At 35.7% G+C, this 25,536-nt stretch overlaps 1 protein-coding gene across 1 annotated transcript; it reads left to right on the plus strand.

Moving 5' to 3' along the window:
• The first annotated feature begins 586 nt into the window (after positions 1 to 586).
• On the plus strand, positions 587 to 3,238 carry LOC112192947 (1-aminocyclopropane-1-carboxylate oxidase homolog 4). The gene is made up of 2 exons (XM_024332895.2): positions 587 to 1,508; positions 2,731 to 3,238. Exons 1-2 carry the CDS (start codon positions 657 to 659, stop codon positions 2,989 to 2,991), a joined length of 1,113 nt encoding a protein of 370 aa, XP_024188663.1. The 5' UTR covers positions 587 to 656; the 3' UTR covers positions 2,992 to 3,238.
• The last annotated feature ends 22,298 nt before the right edge of the window (positions 3,239 to 25,536 follow it).

Genomic DNA, 25,536 nt, shown 5'->3' on the forward strand with positions numbered 1-25,536 from the left:
AAAATATATATACATGAAGCTAATTCACAGGCACCTACTTTTTACTTTTATTTTTCTCCACATGCCTGTGGCTTTTGGACAGATGCGGCTTCCATTGTGGAACACAGGCTCTCCTTTTGAATTCTGCTTTCCCCTTTGATTGAATATATATTATCTCATTGATTCAACTAAAGCATTTTGAGTTAGAACTATTGGACGATCTCCCTGTTCTCATCTTCTAGAAATTCAACGAGCTATGGTCAATAAAAGAATTGTATATATAACTTTTATTTATATGATGCATGCATCTTATATAAATTAAGAGGTTTCGGATTAATGAACATTTTTTACACATACTAATATAAAAGTATTTAATGGTCATAGTGGCATGATATGGCATTAAATTTATTTTCAATAAAATTAGATTAATAATTAATACCGTGTCAAATAGGGTGTTCATTGTATCCAAAGGGTTGATTGAATATATCTTTTCTCATTGATTTAACTAAAGCATGTTGACTTTTCTAACAACTATGGGACTATCTCTCTGCGCTCATCTTTTAGAAATTCAACAAGCTATGATCAATAAAAGAATTGTACATTTAACTTTTTATATGATGCATGTCTGATATAAACCAAGAAACCTAGCGTACGTGTTAACCAAAAGCTTTCAAGAAATGGCCACAGCTGTTAGTGCGACTTCTTCAGCCTACGACAGGATGAAGGAGGTGAAAGAGTTCGACGAGTCAAAGATCGGAGTTAAAGGCCTCTCCGACTCCGGCATCACTTCCATCCCCCAATTCTTTGTCCACGACCCCCAAACCCTCTCCGACCTCAAACCCTCGTCCAAACGCACCGTCCCCGCCCCGCTCCCCACCATCGACCTTTCTCACATCAACTCGGTTAATCTCCGCCCCGAAATCGTTGAACAGATCAAAGACGCCGCCAGGACATGGGGATTCTTCCAAGTGATCAACCACGGCATACCCTTCTCCGTAGTAGATCAGACGGTGAACGCCGTCAAAGCATTTCACGAGCAGCCCCACGAGGTGAAGGCCAAGTTCTACAAGCGAGAAGAGGGGAAGGGCTTCATGTACGCCAGCAACAATGACTTGTACCGCACAAAGGCGGCCAGCTGGCACGACTCTTTTAACCTGTGGACGGGCCCGGAGCCACCGGAGGTGGAGGAGCTTCCGGAGGTATGTAGAAATGAGGTGGTTGCATGGGATTTCCATGCAACCAAGGTGGCCGAGAGTGTGATGGAGTTGCTTTCCGAAGGGTTAGGGTTAGAAGCTGGCAAGTTCAAGGAGCTTACGTTTTTGGAGAAGAGGGCGCTTGTGGGACACTGCTATCCCTACTGTCCTCAGCCCGATCGGACGGTGGGGATTACGTCTCATACAGATCCTGGGATAGTGACAGTTCTGTTGCAAAACCATGTGCCTGGGTTGCAAGTTAGGCATGAGGATGAGTGGGTGGACGTCAAGGCTGTTCCTGGAGGTCTGATTATTAACGTTGGAGACATGCTTCAGGTAAATGACCATAACTGCAGTTTCCTCATACTAACAATCATTCAGTAACAGCTTATGTTGTCATAATAAATCGGTGAATTATGTCACATACTCACAATATGTGCCAAAAGTTCAACCTCGTATTGCTTCGTATAACAAAAGAAGAATCACCTTTCTTACTCTTAAATGAATTGCAAATTTGGGAGGAATTGTTGTGAGCATTCACACACCCTAGCCAATAAATTCAAGACTAGATCCGCCTTCGAATTTCCTTTTCAAACAAAAACTAATAGACTCGTCTGTTTTGCAATATTTTTTTACGAGACTTGAATTCGGGACCCTATTCAATATAGTTGAGAGGAACGTTAATGAACTAATAGCTAGCTAGAGTATACGAATAACAACTTTAAGGTTTACATTGTATATTGTCTTCGGTGATATATATATATAGTTGAGAGGAAAAATAATGAACTAATAGCTACCTAGAGTCGTATACGCTTTAAGAAACACGTACATTGTATATTGTCTTCAGTGATATATATATATATATATATATATATATATTCTTATTTATCAAAAGAGAATCAAAAGATTTCATTCCTACCCCCATGATGACTCGAACCAATATACAATGTGTTAAATATATATATATATATATATATATATATATTATATAAAGCAAATTGTTGGGAATGATGGTTAAATTTTTGAAACTCCTATTATGTCCTTTATTGATTGAATTGTTTAAAAAATAAAAATGATATTACAAGGCTAAAATAGTAAATAAACAAAATCAGTTTTTTCTTTTCAAGAAATTACAAACAAAAAATAAGGAAAAAAAAACCCCACATTTGTTGCCTTCAAAATTTGTTTCTTTTTGTTTAATTTCCTTAAAATTTTCAGCTTTTAAATAAACAAAATCAGTTATTTCTTTTCAAGAAATTACAAACAAAAAATAAGGAAAAAAAAAACCCCACGTTTGTAACTGTCAGTGGTAATTTGTTGCCTTCAAATTTTTTTTCTTTTTGTTTAATTTCCTTAAAATTTTCAGCTTTTAAATTTTTTTAATAAAAGCAAATTGGCAAGCACGGAGTGCATGCCAAGAGGCTAGCATATATATATATATGAATGACAAGTTTAAGTTTTACACTATCAATTTGTCGAAGTTTGGTGAATAAAAGTGAGATTTACTATTAGATCTCTTTGTCTAGTCAAATGCTGAATGTTTTTGGTGAGGTTGCAGATAATCACTAATGGGGAGTATAAAAGTGTGCAACATCGTGTGTTGGCAAACTCCTGGAAGGAAGCTCGAATTTCAATTGTGCTATTTTACAACCTAGCCAAATGGAGTGAAGATGGATACTGTGGACCTCTCCCAGAACTTTTGTCACCCGAGAAGCCACCAATCTATCGAAACTTCACGGAGAGAGAATTTGTGGAAAATTTTTATAGCAAAGGAATAGATAGCAAGTCTCTGATCGACAAAATCACAATACATAACTAAAATATTTCTATATCTTAGTTTCTCATAACATATGGGATAATATGTTTGCAGGTACTATGTTATATGAGTGTTTATTTTAAATAATTTGTTTTCCATGTACAATATTTTGGGTGTTTACTCAATTTAATTTTTTTGGTAGAAGTGTTTACTGAATTGTTGGGTATCATTTATATTTAATAGCTCAAAAATAGCACCAAGTAGATCTAGCTTTTGTAATTATATATAGCATGCCACTAGGTAGTGTGCACAAGCCAGTAGCATTATGATATGAACGGGTCAAAATTTGTAGTGGCCCCTCATCAAAGTGCCTTGACTGTCTCAAGAAAAGTCGTTGTTGCTTTGGTACTGAAAAGCTCATTTTTGCATATAATCGATACATGCTTGTTTATCTAATGTACAGTTTTTAAAGGGCTGTAAGAGATAAATGTATCTCAACCATATGTATTAAGGCTAAAATTTCAACAACTGAAAACTATGCATTTATTTTCTCTCGTCAGATTTACACGTCCCTCACATCCTTTAATTGAGCAAGCCTTATATTCGATAATATTAGAAGATTATTATTATTATTATTATTATTATTTTATGATAATAAGGAGGTCAGATTTTATTAACTATAAAATGAGTACAATGAAGAGATGCGATAATGCATCAAGAAAGAAAACAAACAATTGAATGAAACGATGCGAGAGCATAAACGCATAGCTAATTTTACACTACGAGCTGTCGTACGTGTAGTGATATTTGTAGTCGGTGATATGACTATCCATGCAAATCCAACCTAGAAAGTGACCAAAATCACTTCGATGCAGAACATAGGACAATCTTCCACCTAAATATCGAAGCCGACCAAGGTTGTTAGAACATGGCCATGTTGGCAGACGGTTCTTTACGAACAAGTACCATAAATCCGAGTCCCGAATCCAATACCAATAACGAGCAAGCTAGAGCTCATTACCAATGCCTTTGGAAAGGAGCCCAACGCGGATCCCAGGCCCAAGGCTCACCTGGATCCCAGATTATGATCCGATGACAAATTGAGAGTCCTAGACCCAAATCTGAAACCTGGGTTGCCGTTATCAAATGAATTGTAATTACAATACCCAAGACCATCGCCATTAGGACGATCCTAACCCTGCCGCTGCCTCACTTGTAAGCGCAGACTCAGTAATTGTAGACATGGAACCCAAACCTCGTTGCCGCAGTACCAAACCCATTCCATCTATTGACTCTGACAACAATAACTCTGGAATCCTACAATTCGGCAAGAACAGAACAAACGTGCTAGTCCAGCACCCACTCCCGCCGCCACAAAGACGACCCGACTAGGCAAGGACGCAGCGGTAGAGGCGATCGAGCCCACCTCTCAACTTATATCTCATTCATGCCAACTACTACAATTACTGAACACCACCATCATTGAAGGACTTCCGCCGTTCTCCAAACCAGAAAAACAGGGACACTCTGTTTTCCCCGTGCCTCCCAAAAGGAAGAGGCTCATCAAGAGAAGGCTGAAGCTTGAAGAATAATCCATAAGAATGGAGAAGGTACAGGAAATCGTCGATCCAAGGACAACGACTCTCCCAAGCCCTAGCAGAGTGATAAGTCGGGAAATAGCAAAGTTTTTTATTACAGAGCTTCAAAATATTTTTAGAAGATCGCCTTAACCCCTTGAAAGATTAATAAACTATTGTTGATAGTTTAAAAACCGTCGTAGTACGACAGAGAAGAAATCTCTCCTCTCGACCTTATCAGTAGCCGCAAGGCCATCTCCTATTGTTTCTCATCTTCTCGATCTCTAATCCCCGATGCCTCCTCTTCATTTCTGGCCTGTTTTCTTCTCCATTGTACAGGTGTCCTTCACTTTTCAACTTCCATTTCCAATCTCCCATTTTTCCAGTCATCAGCTCCAATCCAAATGGTTGGTGTCAAAGTTATCAGCTCCAAATTGGCAGCCGCTTAGGCAATCCGAGGTGATGATCCTCAACGGTATGCGACAGCGGAGTTCCACTCGGAGCTGACATATCATTTTCTGGTAGGTCGGCTTGTCTCCATCGATCTGACTGTCATCACAGCCAACACCATTTCATGGCACATATCACTCAAATCTGGCTGGTATTGAAGAATGGTCTAGTCGCTCGTGAGCGGTCGAACGACCAGTTTTTGCCCCGGTTCATCAACTTGGCCGATAAGCAGAGCGTTTTGACGAAATATTCGTGGTACTATCGATATCGACACTGGTTGTTTTGGACTATGATGAAGTAGGTGATGTGATCGATGGAGGTACCCCTGAATGGATTACAGGTATGGGTGAAAATTAACGGACTGCCTTTATCTTTTACCTTTCCGAAGTGAGCTCGCAAGGTTGGGGTGGTGCATGTGGATGACCGCTATCTAAGGCACGATGATGTGGTGGTGATCTCTAGACAAGGTTTTCCCCATGCATCACATGTATTCATTTACTGATTCATGTTCTAAGGAGTTTGATTTGGAATATATCAATGTTTGTGGCTTGTGTTTGGTGTGTAGATTTTTTGTGCATGAACCAGGAGGTTGTAAAGGAGCCCCGGTTCTAAGGGGATGATGACAGATTGGGCTATTAGGCCAGCTGCAGCGACAGTGTAGGCGCCTCTAAAATCTCCACCAGCTCTGCCGGTTTTTGAAAGGCTATTTCTACCTATATATGGTTGGGGTAGGATCCTCTTCTGCTACCCTATGGGCGATTTGGGAGTTTCAATTTTCTAAGTGATGGAGGGCATTACTACTGTTGGTGAGTCAGTAGAGATGGGTGGTGTTTCTCAGGTTGAAGCTTCACTTGTAGTCTCGGCTCTTGGGAATCTGATCTGGTTCTAGACATATTTCTTCCCTATATAAAAAAGGGGACAGTCGGGGCCTTAAAACGCATTCTACCTTTTGAGTTTCCAAATCGGCTACCTAGATTGGATGAGATATTGGAGGGTGTGCTAGAATATGCCATTGTTATGTTGAACTCTTGATGATTCCTTAACCAAGAGAAAGCGTCGTATGTAAGCTTCAATCTTCCAGTTTGTGTCTCATATGATGGAATGATGGATGTGGAAAAGAAATCATCATTTACCGTCCAGCAGCTGCCTATTACGGGAAAGCAATCATCCCTTATAGGGTTCAAATTAGGGGTTGTGGGGCTACAGAATAACTCAGGTAAGAAGTCTAGGCCCAAGATCTTACCAGCTACAAAACGTTTGGCTTTGGTCTCTAGACTGGATGAGGAGGCTTATTCAGAGCTCTATTTTAGTTTTTATATTCTTATATCAATATAAACGGTTCACAGCAAAGAATAACTATGTTCTGGTCTGGGGCCGCCGTCATGGTGGTTTTTGTCCGGTTTTCTGGTAGGGCCATATTCGGCGTTTTTTTTTTTTTTTTGATAACTTCCCTATCTCTTATTCCTTGTAATTGAGCATAAGGTGTCTGCTTATTTAATGTTATCTATGGGAGCTTATTTTATCATGGCCACGACGGTGACAGATTTCTTTGTGATATTAAAAGTTTGAGTAATGAAGTGTTATCGTTTCTTCTTAAAAAAAAAAAAAAATCATCAGAGACAAAAATACCGAATGAAATTAAATAATAAATTAAAGGGTTCAGATGAAGGAACACATCAATTTACACAATTTTTGACACTTCTTATAGACCATTGGATTTTAAATCTTTTAATGGCTAAGATTAATTGTGTGAATGATGTCAACATATCAGAAAATGACAGGGCATATGACGTGGCATCAATTTAATTTCACAAAAACGAAATTGAATTAGATTTTAGGGCTAAATACAAATTACTACCCTGTGGTTTAAGTCCAAAATCAATTCAATCCCTGAACTTCTAATTTCATCAAAAACACCCTGCACTTTCAATTTTGATCTAATAGGTCAAATTTGTTAGTTTTCTGATAATTGAGATATTTAATTTGTTAATGTGGCTCATATATGGTCTATGTTTTATGATGTAGTGTGGAGGTGGTCTGCATAGTCAATTTAGGAGTGAGTCCTACCATTAAAAATAAATAGTTTTTCAACAAATAATTCAACTATAACTTGAACCCATAACATAATATTAACGAATTGGATCTATTAGATCAAAACTGAAAGTGCAGGGGTGTTGTTGATGAAATTAGAAGTTCAGGGACTGAATTGATTTTGGACCTAAATCACAAGGTACTAACTAGTATTTAGCCCTAGATTTTATTTCAAAAAAGAAAAGAAAATTAAATTAGATTTTTTTTTTAAATTTTTTTTTTGAATCAAAGAGAAATTTTATAGAAGAGTTGCTCAATTGAGCTTGTCACAATCATAGTTGAGAGCATCAAGTATACAATCAGGTGCATGATGCAGCCATATAGAAGCATGAGTTGCTTCAAAACCTATTGCAATTAAATTTTTCTTTATATAAATAGAAGATGAACATAAGTATTACAACTAATAACTGAATTGAGTAGATGTACAGAAGAACACAATCAAAAAAAGGAAAAAAAAAAAAGAAGAAGAAAAAAAGAGAACACATGAATAAGAACGCCCAGAAGAAGAACCCTATGTCTATCTCAATTAGTAATTAAACTCGTTTAATCCATTAACTTGTCAGTATCAATTTGGTATTAAAACTAGTTCAATCTTGTTTTGTTTCCCACGCTGCATAACGAAATTTCAGCTTTGATAGTTTGATATGCCCATAAACATTGGCAGCAAGAGGCTAGGTTCTATTAGAAAGTATATATGAGAACTTGAACAAATCCTCTTGAAGAAAAAGCAAAACACATCTCATTAGGAACTTAAAAGAAGAAACACCTTCAGGCCTATATAGTTGAAGTCCCTAATCCGTATGAAGAGAAGTGAATGGAGGCTGCTAACAGTATGATAATTAATATATCAATGAGAAGAGTAGTTGAAGAGAAGTTGTTCGCTCAAAAATTGTCTCGGTCGCTTGTCACTGGGCCGAGGGCTTATTTGGCTTACACGTGTCCTTCTGGAGTGGTGACAAGTGAGCGGGCGTGCCAACTCGCGGCCAGTAGGCCAAGCCGGGTTTTGATATAGATTGTAGATCTTGCGCCGATCTAACTTCTGATCAGTTGATTATGGGCCGAGGAAGGATGAATCTCGGCCTCTCTCTGCCTTAAATGCAAGGACTTTAGCACGGATCGACCTTAACTAGCCCCAGTCTTCGTGCTGTGTAACTCGGTGATTGAGGTGAAAGTGGAGTGATGATAATTCTTTTTGTGATTTTGAATAAAGTAAATGACGTAAAGTAAATAACAACAAATAAATAGCATAAACGAAAGTGCAGGTAAAGAAAGTGCAGGAATGTAAAGGTGCAGCAAATAAAGTGTAGGAAGATAAAGAACAAGAATGTAAACCAACCGTGGGAAATAAAGTGCAGCAAAGTAACAAGCAAAAAGATAAATTGTTGGAATGTAAAGAACGACAAAGTAAAGTGCAAGAAAGATAAGTACCGGTAAAATAAAAGCAATAAGATAAACACGTGAAGATTGATAAGTGTTGTAGAAATGTTGAAATGTATTGAGATAAAATTTGAATAATCGCGTAGAGCGTTTTGGTCGAGGACCTCTAACAATGAATCCTATGGTCCTTTTTATAGTGAAGCTAAACTACTGAATGAAGGAAAAGAAGAAATCTCAACAGTATTCATGTTTGTGATATTTTTGACGTTATCAATGATTGATTCTTTCATGAGCAATCAATCCGGTCTTGTAACTGATGATTGGCAATAACACCTCCTGATGCTCATTCAAGTTAATTGCCCCAAACTTTGGTAACGTTTCTCCTGACAATCAATCTCTTTGATGTGCCGCTGTTAGCCGCGGTCATTCATTACAACTTGTGGGTCCGCGGTCATTCATTACAACTTGTGATTCATTTGGTCTCTCCTGATCTAATAACGGCTCTCTGCACACGTTATCTTCGGTCATAAATTTGACCATAAACATTTAAGGATTAATTTCAGTTTATTCCCCTTAGGCTTGAGGGTGTCATCATTTCACCCCCTCTACTTTCAATTTTAAATTTTTACCCCCTAAACTTTCCAATTTCAATCAGCCGTGTCCAATTTCTACTATTCCGTCCAAATTCTGTCCAAATTGGACGTTAAGTCTGACCCTGGAGGGCTAAAATGGTCATTTCAACATAAAAAAAAATTAAAAAATAATAATAATTTTTTTTCTTCTGTTTTTTATTTTTTGTTTCTTTTTTTATTTTTTATTTTTTATTTATTTTGTCTTCAACCTATACACCACAAGTTATAATAGGTTTATAAAAATTAAAAAAATACTCTAGGTAATTGAAAGCCGCTCGCTGGTCTACAATATTTGTGATATATCTTCGATAAAGTGAAGAATTTTAGGATATATCCCCAATAAAGTGAAGAAATATCTGTAAAAAATAATTTTATGCTTTATCTGTAAATAAATATCTGTAAAAAATGATTTTACACAGATATTTCTTCACTTTATTGGGGATATACAGATATTTACAGATAAAGTGTAAAATCTTTTTTTACAGATATTTCTTCACTTTTTGGGGATATATCCTAAAATTCTTCATTTTATTAGAGATATATCACAAATATCGTAGACCAAAAAAGATTTTACACAGATATTTTTTCACTTTATTGGGGATATTGATAGGAGCATTTTAATGCGACGATTTAACTGTTTTTCCCTACATTTTCTACGCCATTTTCTTGAAAAATCCCTGTTTGGGAAAGTTTCCATTCTTTGATTGGGAAAGTTCCTTATTATAGAAAGTTTCCATTTTTGTAGTTTCCATTTCTCATTTCTGGCAAGTTTCCATTCTTAGTTTAGGAAAGTTTCTATTTTTCACTTTTAGTAAGTTTCTATTTTTCATTTTTAGAAAGTTTCTATTTTTAGTAATAGTTTCTATTTTCAGGGCCTCCGAGATAAAAAGTGGAAATGAACTCACGAATGGAAAGAGGAGCTTGCGAACGTCAAGACGAACAAAGATGAGACGAAAAGGGCCACACAATTGAGCATAAATGAAGAAATAAGCTTTCCTGTTCCAACCAGGAAACCCTGCGAAATGGAGGAAGGCTTCCCAAACAAGTTTCCAACGCAACCATGAAAAAAGAAATGGAAAAATGAAGTGTCATGACGTTGGAGGAAGAAAAGGCTTGAAGTTGAAGCAACGAGGCCCAAGAACTCTATGGATTTGAGTTGGATTTTCGGCAAAATGGATCAAGGCCCATGAAAGCCCATGGAATTAGGGTTTGTGACACAAAACCTAAACCCTAGGGATGCTTTGCCGTGAAAACCAAAGGGAAGAGAGAAAGATGGCGTGAAAAATCAAGAAGAAAATAAAAGATTACTCCAAGAGATTTTCTAGGGTGGAGTTTATGGAAAGAAAAAGTGTGGACATCAAGAAAAGGACCAAATGGCGTCTAGATTCATTCATAGAAACCCTAATGGTATTTTGGCCGAATTACAAGAAGAAAATCAGAAATATATTCAAGGAATGTCGGCAAGAATATATTAGGGAATCATCTTGGAGTTTTGTGATTGGTTGGATGACACACTAGGGCTTACTTGGCAATTTCTCATTGGTGGAAGCTATGTGGAATTATTAATTTAATTCCTTGGAAAATAAACAGAAAATCCACGGCTTGAAGACCAAGTTTGGCCGTTCCCTATATATACTCTCTACCCTAGACGTCTCACACCACCACATAATTCAGAAAATTCTCTCTACGCGAAAGCTCTCTCCATTCTCTAGTTCTTCTTCTGCGTTTTCAAGCAAGGGAGGAAGAAGCAAGAAGAAGCCGTGTTCATCTCCATCATTCCACCTTGAAGCCGTGCCCTTTTTAAGCTTGCTTTCGAGTTTCATTAGTTCATCATTCGAGTTCTTCATCACCATCTCCATTCACGGTGTAATTCAACCTTCTTTCTTGTAATCACTTTTGATTCCCCTTGTTTGATTTCGTTAGAAATTGTTCTAGTTAACATTGATGTTTGAACAAGGTTTAAATTCTGAATATTTATGATTGAATGAAGATTTCGATTCTTACTTTGTGATTCCAAAGTTGCTTATGTGTGATTGTTCGATTGAATTTGCTTAATTGATATCTCTTGTATGTTAATCTTAATTGGTTCGAAACTTTTAGGGTTTATGTATGAGTGGTGCTAGATTTAAGAACATGATTCAACTTTTTGTGTTATGAACTTAAATCGAAAGTAGTAAAGGTTTTGGACAAAAATCGAATTCAATTGAAAAGGATTGCAATTAGGTGAACTTATTCATACTAAGTTGTACACTTGAGTTGATAGCCTTTCTATGTGTTTCATGCGTTGAATATGTATGATTGTCTAGCTTTCTAGAGCTTGAATGCATGTTTGATAGGATTAGTCTTTGTGCTTTCACTTAGATTAATTAGCGTTGAAAGTAAAATATGGGAAATCGTTTGCTTTCTAACGTTTCACATGATCAACTCCTTTCACATGACTTGGAAGAACAATTATAAGGTTCATTCGAATTCAATTATAAACTTGGTTTTAATCTTTGTTTCTTACATTTCATTCTTGTATTTGTGTTTTTGCTTATACTTAGTTTTATTCTTTCTTTTAATTTTCGAAAACCAAACCCTAAAACCCCCTAAATCGTAAATGATGTTTATATTGTGTAAATATTATACTTTGTTTTATTTTAATTGTTTAAATTGTCTTACATTGACAGGTGTACCCTCAATCCCCGGAATAGAACGATCCCTACTTGCTTATACTACTAATGATATTTATAGGGTTAAATTATATGCTTGCTTTGAGCGTATCAGATATACAGATATTTATTTACAGATAAAGTGTAAAATTATTCTTTATAAATATTTATTCACTTTATTGGGGATATATCCTAAAATTCTTCACTTTATCGGAGATATATCACAAATATCGTAGACCAGGGAGTGGCTTTCAACCACCTAGACTATTTTTTTGTTTTTATAAACCTATTATAACTTGTGGTGTATAAGTTGAAGACAATATAAATAATAATAATAAACGAAGAAACAGAAAAAAAAAAAAAAAAAAAAAAAAGATTTTTTTTTAATTTTTTAATGTTGAAATGACCATTTTAGCCCTCAAGGGTCAGACTTAACGTCCAATTTGGACGGAATAGTAGAAATTAGACACGGTTAATTGAAATTGGAAAGTTTAGGGGGTAAAAATTTAAAATTGAAAGTAGAGGGGGTGAAATAATGACACTCCCAAATCTCAGGGGGGTAAACTGAAATTAATCCAACATTTAATGTGCCGCGGCTAATTGAGAATCAATTTTGTAAATCTTTAATGTGCCGCAGCTAATTTGAGAATCAACTTTGTAAATCTTTAATGTGCCGTGGCTAATTAGCCGCGGTAATTCATTACGCCTTATGGGTTCCCACCAATCTGCCACGTGAGCCTTGCCGGTCATTCATTATGCCTTATGGGTTCCCACCAATCTGCCACGTGAGCCTTGCCAAATATTGGTTCAAACAGAAGTTTAATAAAAAAAAGGGGAAGAATGACTAATAGCTTCTTTGACTAATTGTATAGATGAAATTGGGCAAGGGAAGCAGAATCCAATCCATGCTTTTGATAGCAGCTTGGAAAAGACGATAGAGATATATAAGAGCTAGGGTTCTTTGTTTATTGTTTAGCTAGGGTTCTTTGTTTATTGTTTATGTTTTTTTTCTGGGAGATAATCATCCAATTGCATTTTTTTTCTTTAAAAAAAAAATTCAATCTAATCTTTTTTTTTTTTTTTGCTGAAAGGTTAATCTAATCTAATTTCATTATTGTGAAATTAAATTGATGCCACATCATATGCCCTTATCATTTTCTGATATGTTGACATCATTCACACAATTAATCTTAGCCATTAAAAGATTTAAATTCCAATGGTCTATAAGAAGTGTCAAAAATTGTGTAAATTTATGTGTCCCATGATCAGGACCCAAATCGACTATTTTAACCACCCACACCTATAAAGTGAGTGACAATTTCTAATTTGATATAAGCAAAGAAAATGAGCACTTAAAAGGCAAATTTCTTAGTAAGCGTATGGTTTGGAGGAAAAATGACCCTATTCTCTCTAGCAACGCTGGTTCTAGCGTTAACCCTAACGCCGTCTACTGATGTCGGCAACGCATACGGCGGTTCCGATCGCCTTCCAAATCCAAAACCTATAGGTCCAATCCTCTTCCTCCTATCTAATGCCTTTGTGGGAGATGGCCATAATCCTCCTTATTTGTCAATTGTGGCACTGCCCTCTTGGAAGGGCAATTTTCTACTCAATAGTGACTTGAAATCGTGGTGGTGGTCTAATGAGTGGTGGCCTAATTGGAGGCAGCTTGATTTCCAGAAGTCTCGACATGATGGCTGGGTCCAGGGATATGGTGGTGGTGGCGATGCGATCTTGATGCCAGAGACCTCTAACTCTCTCCTTGTGACTTCAACGGCGTTGGTGCAGTCATATAAGGCGCGGATAGGTGGCGGAATAAGACTGAAGCTGCTGGCAGGAATGATGTACGATGGGATTCGCCTGGAGCTGATGAAGATAACATGCCCGATCTGGGTGTTCCGAGCCCAGTTCTTGATGGTTCACATGATTGTTGCATGGTTGTGGCCCCAGGTGGCTGGTATGGTTGTGGTTAGGAGGGTCTTTGGCTGTGGTCCAAGGGGTCGTGCGACTGGCGGGATACTTCCCTACGACGGCGAGGTCGGAAATTATGGCAGGCATGCTGCTGCCTGTGGGATATTGGGTTTGGACCTAATTGGGCTAGGTCAAACTATTGGGTCTATGGTTATGGCTCTTGGAAATGGGCTCAATGCTGTGGGCCAAAAAAGAAAGATGAAGGAAGCTAATGGGTTGGGCTCATAAATGAAGCATTCGAGTCCATTCGGATCTTCAAAAGTTTGGACAACTGTGGGGCTCGCTTCACTCTGTTGTTAGGCCCAATCTCTCTATGAACCAGGAAGCAATTGTGCCTGACAGAACCTCCTAGCCCTAGCTTGAAGGGCGAGGAAAAAATGTGGTAGGGGCCTATTTACTATGTCTTGCTATTTTCCATAGTTTATAGGCTCGCTTTTAATAAGTGAGCGATTCGTTCGAATATAGGTGGTTTGTTTCTATGTATCACAGTAGTTCTCTTACTACAATTTCTTGATCTGTCTAGTCGAAGGCAGCAAAATGATATGTAATGGCCATCTTGACATGAGTTAATAAAATCCACATTCCTTTAAAAAAAAAGGCAAATTTCTTCAAAGTATGTTGTTAGGTTGGGTTTTAAAATTTGATACTATTCTAGTATGATTAATAGAGAATCAAAAAGCTATATATATTATATACATAAATGAGAATTTTGGACTGCACACCTTGTGTGCCTTGTATACTCTGGTTAGGCGACGAGTTCCTTAGCTCGTCAAATGGTCGCAACCTCCTAGAGGCAGGATGAAACTAAGTGCATGTCACCGGATTTGTTTTCAGTGACAACATAGTGGGAAAGCTGATAGTAGTAAATTATGGCGACGCGTGAGCAATATCTTTCTAGTATGTCACCACCTTTGTAAAGCGAATAGAGCAGCCAGAGGTGCACTCTTCGCTAATGGTGCATGTTAGAATATATATTTTTTGTAGAGACTCTCGTTATTATCTCGGGATATTCTCCTTTTTTTTTTTTTTTTTCGAAGCATGAAATCCATTAAGAGGGCACAGCCTAACAAACAGACCTATCAACAGATAAGGCCCAGTACAGAAAAAGAAAGCCAGGTCCTCCAACTCTACCCGCATTAGGAGGAGGAAAGGAAGCCGTACAGCTCAAAAGAATAGGGAACTTCAGAAGTCCTGATTACATAGTATCAACATGAGGACATGGTAATCCATCGTTTCTGAGTACCATAGAGAGAGACGATGGTGGCGAGTCCGCCCATCTGTAAAGACCCAGCGTTCGATTACCAAGCAAGGCCGCTTCATGAGCCTCACTATTTGCTTCCCGGGGAATCCATTGCCAATCAATTGGATCGAAGAAGCTCCTTCTCCATTTCAATTCTTCAACAATCAGATGTTCTCTTTATGCTTATTGTAATTTGAGGTTCAGGTATCATGTCTCCCCCATGTATTATGAGGTTTCATTGACCATTAGAGGGCAGCCGTACTGGCCCAATTTCAAAAAAAAAAAATGAGGATCCCGATAAGGTGATCCTATTTTCTGTATTCTTTTTTCTTAATGAGAAAGACGCCTTCATTTTTTCAAAGTACTCAATTAGATTTTCTCGATGGTATTTCAGTTTCTCCGGCTATCCATCACATTCATTATACAGGTAATGGACAATAGTATTTTTTTTGTTCGACAAATTAGGAAGGAATGCCGAGGTATCAAATTTTGGGTGCATGAGAATGCATCTAGTCAAAATGTGAATATTCAAAAAATTAATATTGGTTTGAGCTAGAGCTTATCTCTACGTGACAGGTTTCATTGCAACGCTACCAAATTTATTAATAAAGTTATCATTTCTATTAAAAAAAAAGTTGAAATTTGCTGGTTTTCATCTTGTGGATAACACATTAACACTCTTTAATTGGGATGTCCTATCCGTAAGGCCGTTCCAAAATTTTGTCATTTTTTCTTACCCCAAGGATCTTCGTATAAAGAAACTAGTCAAACTACAATGTTGGTGCAGTCGAAGTTACTAAGTAAGGGATGTAAGGAGACTTTTACTAAGGTGTTGGGTATGATATTCCAATTTATCATATGAGTTTTTGAGTATCTATCTCTCTAATTGTTGCATAGAATAATTTCCATTTGCGACAAGCTTGTGCCTAGTTTTTTGTGGGGGATTATGATGATACCATTAAATTTACTGGAATTTTGTTTTTATTTTTTCGTTTTTGTTTGTTTGAAATAAGGGATAGTGTGGCTACTAAAAAGTTTTGATTAATGACACTGTTGAATACAATAGAAGGACATGTTTCCTAAAACTCATTAAATAATAAATTAACAATAAACTTCACGAGACCGTCCTCAATAATAACATAATTCTCCACAAATCTTATGTATTCAAACATGCATGCACTAATCAGCAAAGAATATCATACAAACTACTCTATTTGCTTTTTAAAAAGAGTGGCGTAATGGATAAATAATGTGTTGCCACAAAACAACTAAACCAACTTTCCAACCATATTCTTGAAGGAAAACTCCAGCAACACTTGTTGAGTCATTTAACTAGGAGGTTTCATCCATTTGGCAAAGCACAATACTCGTTATGTCGCTAGACCAGACATGGTACACTAGGTGTACAGACCTGCATAAAGCCATACTAAATCACCCCAACCCTACAAATCCTACATGAATTAGTGGAGACGTATCAAAGCAGCTTGACGCTAGGAAAGCAAAAACACTAAAAACAAGAAAGACGCGCATCATCCAGAGCCGGCCCTGAGGGTTGCCAACTGAGGCAGCCGCCTCAGGCCACCGGCTGTCGGAGGGCCTCAGGAGATCTGAGTATCAATATAATTGATGTATATATATATATATAACTTTGCACATTATTTGAAGGAAGCTTGCATTGGTGTATTGGTGGTCTGATAATTATAGAAATCATCTCAACCATGGTTTGAATCCTTAAGACCCTTTTTAGATTTTTTTTCTTTTTCTTTTTGTATGTTTTAAGTCTACAAATTTTTTTTATATAAAAAATATATAAATTTTTATATAAGCCACATTTTAATTCTTTGCCTCAGGCCTTTTCAATCTCAGGATCGGCCCTGGCATCATCCAATCTAGGGCCTAATGACCTACCCCAAGCCCAAGGTTCAGCAATGAGGTCACAACAGTCTACGATCCTAGCCCAGCCCCTCCCTTGTGCTTTCATTATCATTGCTACCGCACTACAATCTCCACCATCCCCATTCTCAAAAAAAAAAAAAAAAAAAAAATCTCCACCATCCCCCACCATCGACCCCCTTTCACACCAAGCTCATGAGCACTCTCTGAACTCACTGGAGTGGCAGAGAGGACGACATGCCCGCACCTCCTCAGACAATCACGTCCTATTAACGCGCCGCCGGACGAAACAATTGAAATCTTGGACTTCTTTCCCTTGCAAGCTATGTAAACGTTTGCATAGTGTGCTCTGAAATTGGAGGTTCGGGACCTCAACCGTGCTAAGTCGTCTACACAAACCGAGATCCCTTTGCGCTTAACTTTTCAAACAAAATTCTTTTCCCAGTTTCAATTTATTATGGAAAGCTGATTTTCGCTACGTACTCCAAACATTCTTTCTCAAGGTATTAAGTGAAAAGTGGGTAATAGAGAGAGTACGTTTGGATTTGAAACGATCCTAATTGGCTGCCTACTTCTTATCTGTTCAGTGTATTTTCAGATCCCCTCGTTGATATTCCTGTTTCATTGGTTTCAGACTTCATTTGGGGTACATTTCCTACGCGAAATCTGCCCTAGCCTTATTGCAATCCACCTGCTATTCGGTAAATTTTCTCACCGGCTCTATTCCACTTGGGGTTTGAAATTAATATTATCATTTGGTAATGGTTCCCATCACACAACGGTCGTCTTTCATTAAAATATATAACCATGTTGGTCTCCATTTTGTTGGGATTTGCAGACAACTTCTTCAACCTTTGTAAATGCCTTCAAATTACTTTGGAAGGCTATTCTGAACACCCCAATTTAGGATAAAGTCAACCTGTTTATTTGGCATACTTGTCAAATCTAATTCGTGCCCCAGAACATCTTGCTACTGAAGGATTTTGGGTAACTTTTCTTGTTCTCTCTATGATGACCCATAAGGGCAACTCCAACTATAGGGTTCAAAACTAGATTTTGTTGAATTATAAGACTTTTCATCTCCAACAATGCTTTTTAGGAGGAGTTGGTCATAAAATTATAGGACTTGAGCTCATCCCAAGTCTCATATTTGAGACTTTTACAAGACCAAGACTCGGATACTGTTCATGGGACCCAGCAAATGGGTTATTATTTGCTTTTACTCAAATTGACCTTATTTAATCTGACGGCTCAGATTTGAGGAAAAAAAGTGATCAATGGCTCGTATTAAATCAAGGATTATTATTTCTATTTTGTTCCAATTTTTTTTTTTAAATTACCAGAAAATTGAGGGAAAAAAAATATATACCTATTGGAACAGTAAATTGTGGGAAATTCTATAAAAATCAACCCATTCTTTTCTATTTCCTCACACCAAATATCCTCCATCTCCTTCACAATTGTTTACCTTATTTAACTATATTAACATACTTTTAATATAATATTCATCAACATTACACTCATATTATATTTAATCAAGAATAGTGAAAATAGCACTCATATAGCACCTCATTGTTGGAGATGAGAATTAAGTCATATATGAATAGTGCAACAAGGGGGTGCTAAAATGAGAATAGCAGCCCCAAATAGAGCCTATGGTTGGAGTTGCCCTAATATATTGTTAATGTTTTGCAGGAGTTCCTATATGGGAGAGGAAGCTCTCTCTGCTCCTTTGCATCTTAAAATCGAAGCTCTTCTTCCCTATCTTTGAAGAAAGTGATCCTCGAATGTGTTGAAAATAGAAAAGAAAACGGTTATTGCATATAAGAGATAATGGGAGAGAAAAGTGGGTTGTGAATTCTTTTTTTAATAAAAATATATTTTCGTACAGCTACTACATTTTCTGCTTTTTTTATATTCTTTTATTTTTTATTTTATAATTTACCATATTATCCTTATTGATTAATTGTATTTCATAGTTTTTTTAATATATAAAGGTTAAATTGGTAAAAAATTTCAATTTTAGAGAGCAAGCTCTTCTCTCTTAATAATAATATAGATATAGAGATAGATTAATCTCACAATCATATACTAAAAAACAATATAATTTTGAGGTATTTGTTTTTCTTTCTTTGTTATAGTAGAATATAAAAATGATTAGAAAACTAATCTTAAAAAACTAACATTAAGAAAAATGTTGTAGAACTTTATTTATTTTAATTTTTTAAATAGTTAAATAAAACTAATTTTTATTTATTGAATTTAAAATTTAAAATCATGCCTTATAATGGGATGGCACGAGCACGACTTGTTTATTGGCCCGGTATGGTATGGGCTCTGGTCATGGGCCAGACCGGGCTTAATGTTTAAGTAAATAGTCCGGCACAAGCCCATCATGATAATAAATGGCCCGACCCAAACACGGTACGAAATACGAATAGGCCCACTTAAATGGGCCGACCTCTAGTCGGTGAAGAAGCGTCTCTGGCTGAAGTGGTTTTGATGGCGGCTAGCTGGAATTTTTTGAAACTTCTGTGGAATCCTTGCTTTATAAGGTTAGGGTTTCCATTGGGTTGTGTTGGAATGTGCTAATGGGCTTCGTTGCTTTTGCCCTATTCGAAATTTTAGATTTTATTTTTTATTCTATTTTTGGCCATTATTCCTCTTTTCTATAAGGAAAATATGGCTATGCTTATCTTCTCTTGAGAGAAAAGTTCGCAAAGAAAACAACAGTCCTATTGTAAATTTTAGGGAGAATATCATAAATATGTCACTTAACTTTTACTTATTCGACACTTTGGTCACTCACTTTTAATACATATTACTTTGGTCACTCAATTTTAACTATGTTATTTACTTTAATTAGTCACTCTATTAATTTTTTCATTAAAACAAACTTTATTAATATCAATGATATCTTCGTCCAACCAATCATGGAAAATTGAGAAGTCTAAATTGGAATGATTGAGAAAAGTGACTAAAATGAGGGAAAATGACCATTCAGTGTCTAAAGTGATTAATAATACAATTACAGATATAGTGAAATTCTTTCTAAATTTTATAGATCTTCGGGAGTCTAGTTTTCTTTGTTTTGGGTCTAATTCTAAAAGGTAAGTGTAATGAGGGTGTTTTGGGTAGCTTATTCTGGTTTAAAATAGTTTTTAATTTTTATTATTATTATTATTTTTAGAATACTGGTTTAGAATAGGTTGTGTTAGGGTACTTTGCAAAAAACTCTTTTTTGACGACCCCTTAAGGGTGTGTCATTTTTATACTACTTTATAAATTTCAATGAAATGATTAACATTTTTGTCACTGATTATACGCATTTTATGCATGTAATTGTATTTAGAACATGATGATTAAGCTAATTTTCAAGTCATTTATAATATAGTTAATTTATTTTTATTTATTTTGTAGAAAATAACCAGAGTCAAAGAAATCGAAAGAAAATAATGTGAAGATTGAGCATTTCGGTTTTCAACAAAAAGGCGAAATTGTCGATGCGGCCAACTATTTCAGCAGGAAGAAAGAAAAAAAAAAGTGGTAATAATATAAAATTGTGTCTTGCATTGCTTAATTAACCTAACCAAAGTATTCGGGATTTGGTCTGTTCAATGAGACAAAGACATAATAATTAGAAACAATATAGAATTTGGAGTACATAACTTTTTTGTGGATTCATCGGTTCTTTTTTTAGTCAATTTCGTAAAATATGTTTGTAGAATATGATTGAAGTGTATAAGAAGGCTGATGCTTATTAATTTATCTAATAAATATGTACAGATCTAACTATAGCTATCTATATATACATATGTCTTGATAATTTTATATCTTTATTTCATTCTCATCAGTCGGGATCGTGATGGTTAATTAATGCATGCGGGCGCGTGCAGTTGGATTAATTGGTTGGGTACCAATCTTTAAGACTTTAACCATCATTCTTATCTTTCTTTTATGCACCACTCTCTCTCTCTCTCTCTCTCTCTCTCTCTCTCTCTCGTAAATTGGAGCCTAGAGACCAGCCATCCTTTGTTCTCTTCGATAGACAGCGCAGCAACGCAAAAGGAAGGCCGCGCGCACTACCATCACATGTTCCACTAACCTTTTATCTTTTATTTATTATCTACTCAACATTTTTTTTTTTTAATTCAAGAAGGACTCACTTAAGTTTCAAGGAATCATCGTCAAAAGTCTCACGCCTCCATTTTGGGCAGTTGGGGAAAGGAAATTATTTGGTCCACACTAGCCTATAGTTAGAAGTGACCAAGCCAATTCTCCCCTCTCTTTCATATTTTTCTATATTTTTGATGATGTATTTAAATATCGATAATGAGTAGTTTCTTTAGGAAACTAAGGTTTGAGCTCTATCATGGATTTTATGTAAACAAATGCCCATTTATTACACTAAAAGAATTGTGTGCCCACTTACCCAATTTAAAGGTTAAAATACAATTTTTCCCTCCAAATAATTAAAAAGTCATTAGAGACTTTGCCGGACTCCGGTCAACGGCCGCGGGACTCGGGTCACCTTTTGCCAAAATCCGATTACCAGTCGGAGGTTGCCCGAGGTTCCCAAAGATGTTGCTGGAGATTTTATTACCCCCTAATAAAACCTAATAAATTTTTATTTTGGGGGGGGGGGGGGGGGGGGCAATAAAACCGGACGCGGACTCCCTTCAACTTTCCAGAGGTTGCCAGATGTTTCCAAAGAAGTTGTCGAAGACTTTTATTACCCCCAATAAAACCTAATAAATTTTTGCTTAGGGTAATAAAAAATTTATTGGAAGGCAATAAAACTAGATGCGGGACTTCAGCCACTGGTCCTAAGGTTTCCGAAGGTTCCCAAAGAGATCGCCGGAGACTTTTTATTACCGCCCAATAAAACCCTATAATTTTTTATTGGGGAGAAATAAAAAGTTTATTGGGTATTATTGGGAGGCAATAAAAGCGAACTCTGGTCACCGGTCGCCGGATTCTGGTGACCGATGACTTGATTCCTGCAATCGGCGACCAGATTCTGGCAAAATCTCCATTGACTTATCTCTCTCTAAATGTCAAAGGGAGAGATGGCAAAATTGTCCCAAAAAAAATAAAAAAACAAGCAAAAAAAAACTTAATTGGGTATTAAAAAATATGTAATTTGTTGGGTAAGTGGGCAATCCTATAAAATGTTTGGATAAATGGGGTTAATGTAGCTCAAATTTGGGTAAATGGACATTTTCCCTAATAAGGGCTATATGTTTTAATTCAATGATTTTCAATTTCATATGTGACATATGTTCTAATCTATAACATTTGGCTTCGATGCACGATTAAGAGCTTATTAAGTCTTAAATGTGTATTTGAGCAAATCTAGGAGAAATTAGGAAGCCTAATATCCTCTATAATTTATGGTTAGGACACCAGGAGTTGGTACCTAGATGTTTAGAACATGGTTAGCTACAATACCAATTTCGATTACCTTATTGGCTAGCTCAAGAACCTTGATTCTAGAATTCTTCATTTTTTGGTGCAACTAGAGGCCCTAATAAGGCTCTAAATTGTCTCAATTGAGTTTTTACGGCCCTTGATCCGTAGGAATACCATTTAAGAAATCTAACAACTCATGAGCCTTAAAAAGCCTTGGGTACGGTTCTTGATGCCATTATGGATGGAATGACCTTTGGAGAAACATATTTGTACATTGAACTTGGCTAGGAGGATACCCTAGTAACCTAATTTTCATTTAATTTTCTCTCATTTTATTTGTAAATTTAGATGTCACTTTTTATTTTGTTTATTTATTTTTAGTTAATTAAGAAATCAATTTATAAAATTCAATGAACTACGACCTATTGTAAATAGCCATCACTAAGTTCTTAATTTTGAATAGTCTTGGGTGAGAGCTAAGCCGAGGATTGCCAAGATCTGGTGTCTGAGATTAGCATTTGTTTTATTTAATTTATTCCATTTTTCTTTTCTTTGTTTAGTGACTTTAGTTCTGACTACCCAAGAATTGTGGGTTAGTCACTAATCTCCGTGCTATGATAATTTTAGGCGTAATACTTCCCTATCTTGACAAGGATATGTACGCTTGTATAATTATGTATCAAGTCATTCACAAAAAAAAAAAAAAAAAAAAAAAAAGAGAGGTATGTAACTAACACAAACCATTATACGAACTAAATTCTTATTGACATTTTGTCAAACACATTGAATACACCACAATGACAAGTAAAAATAGAAGAAAAAATATGACATATTCAAATAAACGTCTACATCTAGTACCCAACTAGTACAAATTTTTACCAATAAAAACCTTAGTAGCTAAACCAATTGTTAACCTTCCGAGTGACGATTTATATTGAAAATTGTAGGTGCCTTCTTGAAGCGCTTGCGAAAGGCATAGCTTCTTTCATATCAGAGTAAGTATACCATGTTCTCAAGTATATTGAAGATAGTATTATTTACCAACCAAATTCACAGGTAATGCAAATTGCAAATAAAACATGTTTGTATGAGATTGAAGCATTTTAATGCATCAACCAAATTAACACATTCATAGGACAAAGTTAAATAAAAAATCACTAAAGATTAAAAAGAGAGTATAGCAACTTTCTGAAAAATCAAAATAGATCTATGCATAGCACTGTAGTGATGGAAATACCTCATGACTAGACATCAAAAGAAACTCATAACATTGATTATACCTTATGGCCATAACATTAAATAGCATACATCTAGAATAGGCAACCAATAAATCACATACAATGAGGTCTCTAAAATTATTTATCTCTTGATAATGTATCCAAAAAAAACTAATAGCAAAATAAAAAAGCCGATAGGCATTAAATTTTTCAGACTTGAAAGTCACGCCTCTTACCTACATTTTCTTTTAATTGTCACCTGAAAGTTAGGTATTTTACCCAAGTTAATATTTGTATAAACAGTATTGTATAGTCCAACAAAACTCTACCAAGTTCTCAAGTATATTGAAGATCATATCATTTACCAACCAAATTTTCAAGTGAACAAATTAGAAATAATTTTTTTTTGGGTGCTGCTATTGCCACCCTATTATTTTCTTTGTTCACCCTATTTGCTCATTACAACCTACATTTTAATTTCAGTTATTAAATTTACCTATTTAACTCATTCCTCTTTCCAAGAATATCCTTATATGACATATCCAATTAAAAAAATAAATATTTTTAACGAAAATCTCTCATTTAATTTATACTCATAAAAAATTAAAATTTATTAAAGTTTCCTAATAAAATCATAATCTAATTTACTCCCATTTTAAAAAAAAAATTTCTTTCAATTTCAATTTTTTTTTATATTTTTTTTATCAGGAATTTCAATGTTCTCTATTTCAATTTATGTAAAAAGATTAGTAAATTTACAACTATGATCAATGAAGAAGAGATCGATTTTTTTCTTCTTCGTGTTTTAATTTTTTACTTTCAGTGTTCACAAAGAATTTTGCAAAGATTTTGCTGAAGTTAAAGATAATAGTTTTGTGAATTGAATAACGAATTAACGATGAGGAGGCAACAAAAAGACAAAAAAATAGTAATAAATTCAAATTTGGGTTGAGAAGATAAAGATTAATGTTATCCAATGAGAAATTAAGTAGTTTTTGTATTTAATTAATTACTCATATATTTATTTTTTTCTTACATGTTTAGATTTTAGAAAATTAGTGTACTTATTAGTCATTTTGCACTTGGGTAATATAGTCTTTCAATAATTCAAATATTTGTAGGGTAAACAAAGAAAATGGTAGGGTGGCAATAGTCGCACTTTTTTTTTTTTATGAGATTGAAACATTTCTATGCATCAAGCAAATCAAGATATTCATATGATAAAGTTAACAAAAAATTATTAAATATTAAAGAGAGAGTATGACAACTATTTAATTAGAAAACCAAAAATTGATCTATGCATAGCACTATAGCCCAAAACTATACATGCAATGTAAATACCTTGTGACTAGGCATCAAAAGAAACGCATATCATTAATCATACCTTATAGCCATAACATTAAGTAGCAATTGCCTGAATGCTTTGTGTGATTCCCAGGCACTTTCCACGCTAGCGTTTTACCCCACTAGTAAGGGGCTTGCATGATGTGCATACCTGTCCACTTGCTTCCCTTGGTTGAGAGCTTAACCGGTGCCAAACCTACTCGTATCCTTTCTTGTCCCTCTAATGCTCATTAGTGGCGAGGCTTCACTTGTAGGTGCCTGGAATACTAAGACACCCTAGCCAACGCCTTAGATATGATATGAAAAAAAAAATTGAGTACGTATGGGTGAAGTCTTTCCATACTTCTAGAATAGGCAACCAATAAATTAGATAGCAATGAAGTATCTAAAACTACATACCTCTTGACTAGATATCAAAAAACATTTGTAGCAAAATAAAAAACCCGGTTCGCATTAAATTTTTCGAACTTGAAATTCACGATTAGCTACTAACTTATAGCCATGACATTAAATAACATTAAGAAACATATCATAGAAGAACATATCTTATGCAATGAACATCACTAAATATCATATCTTTGGAATAGGTAACCAATCATGACATAAAATAAAAAATATCTAATTTCATTTTAGCTCCCTAACATTTACATGTTAAATCAATTGTGGCCCTACACTTTTAATTTTATCACATGTACCCATGTGCTCTCCAATTTAATCAATCATGTCCAATAATTTATTTTTTTGTCAAGTATT

The sequence above is a fragment of the Rosa chinensis genome, chromosome 3 (assembly GCF_002994745.2).
Source record: "Rosa chinensis cultivar Old Blush chromosome 3, RchiOBHm-V2, whole genome shotgun sequence".
NCBI lineage: Eukaryota > Viridiplantae > Streptophyta > Magnoliopsida > Rosales > Rosaceae > Rosa > Rosa chinensis.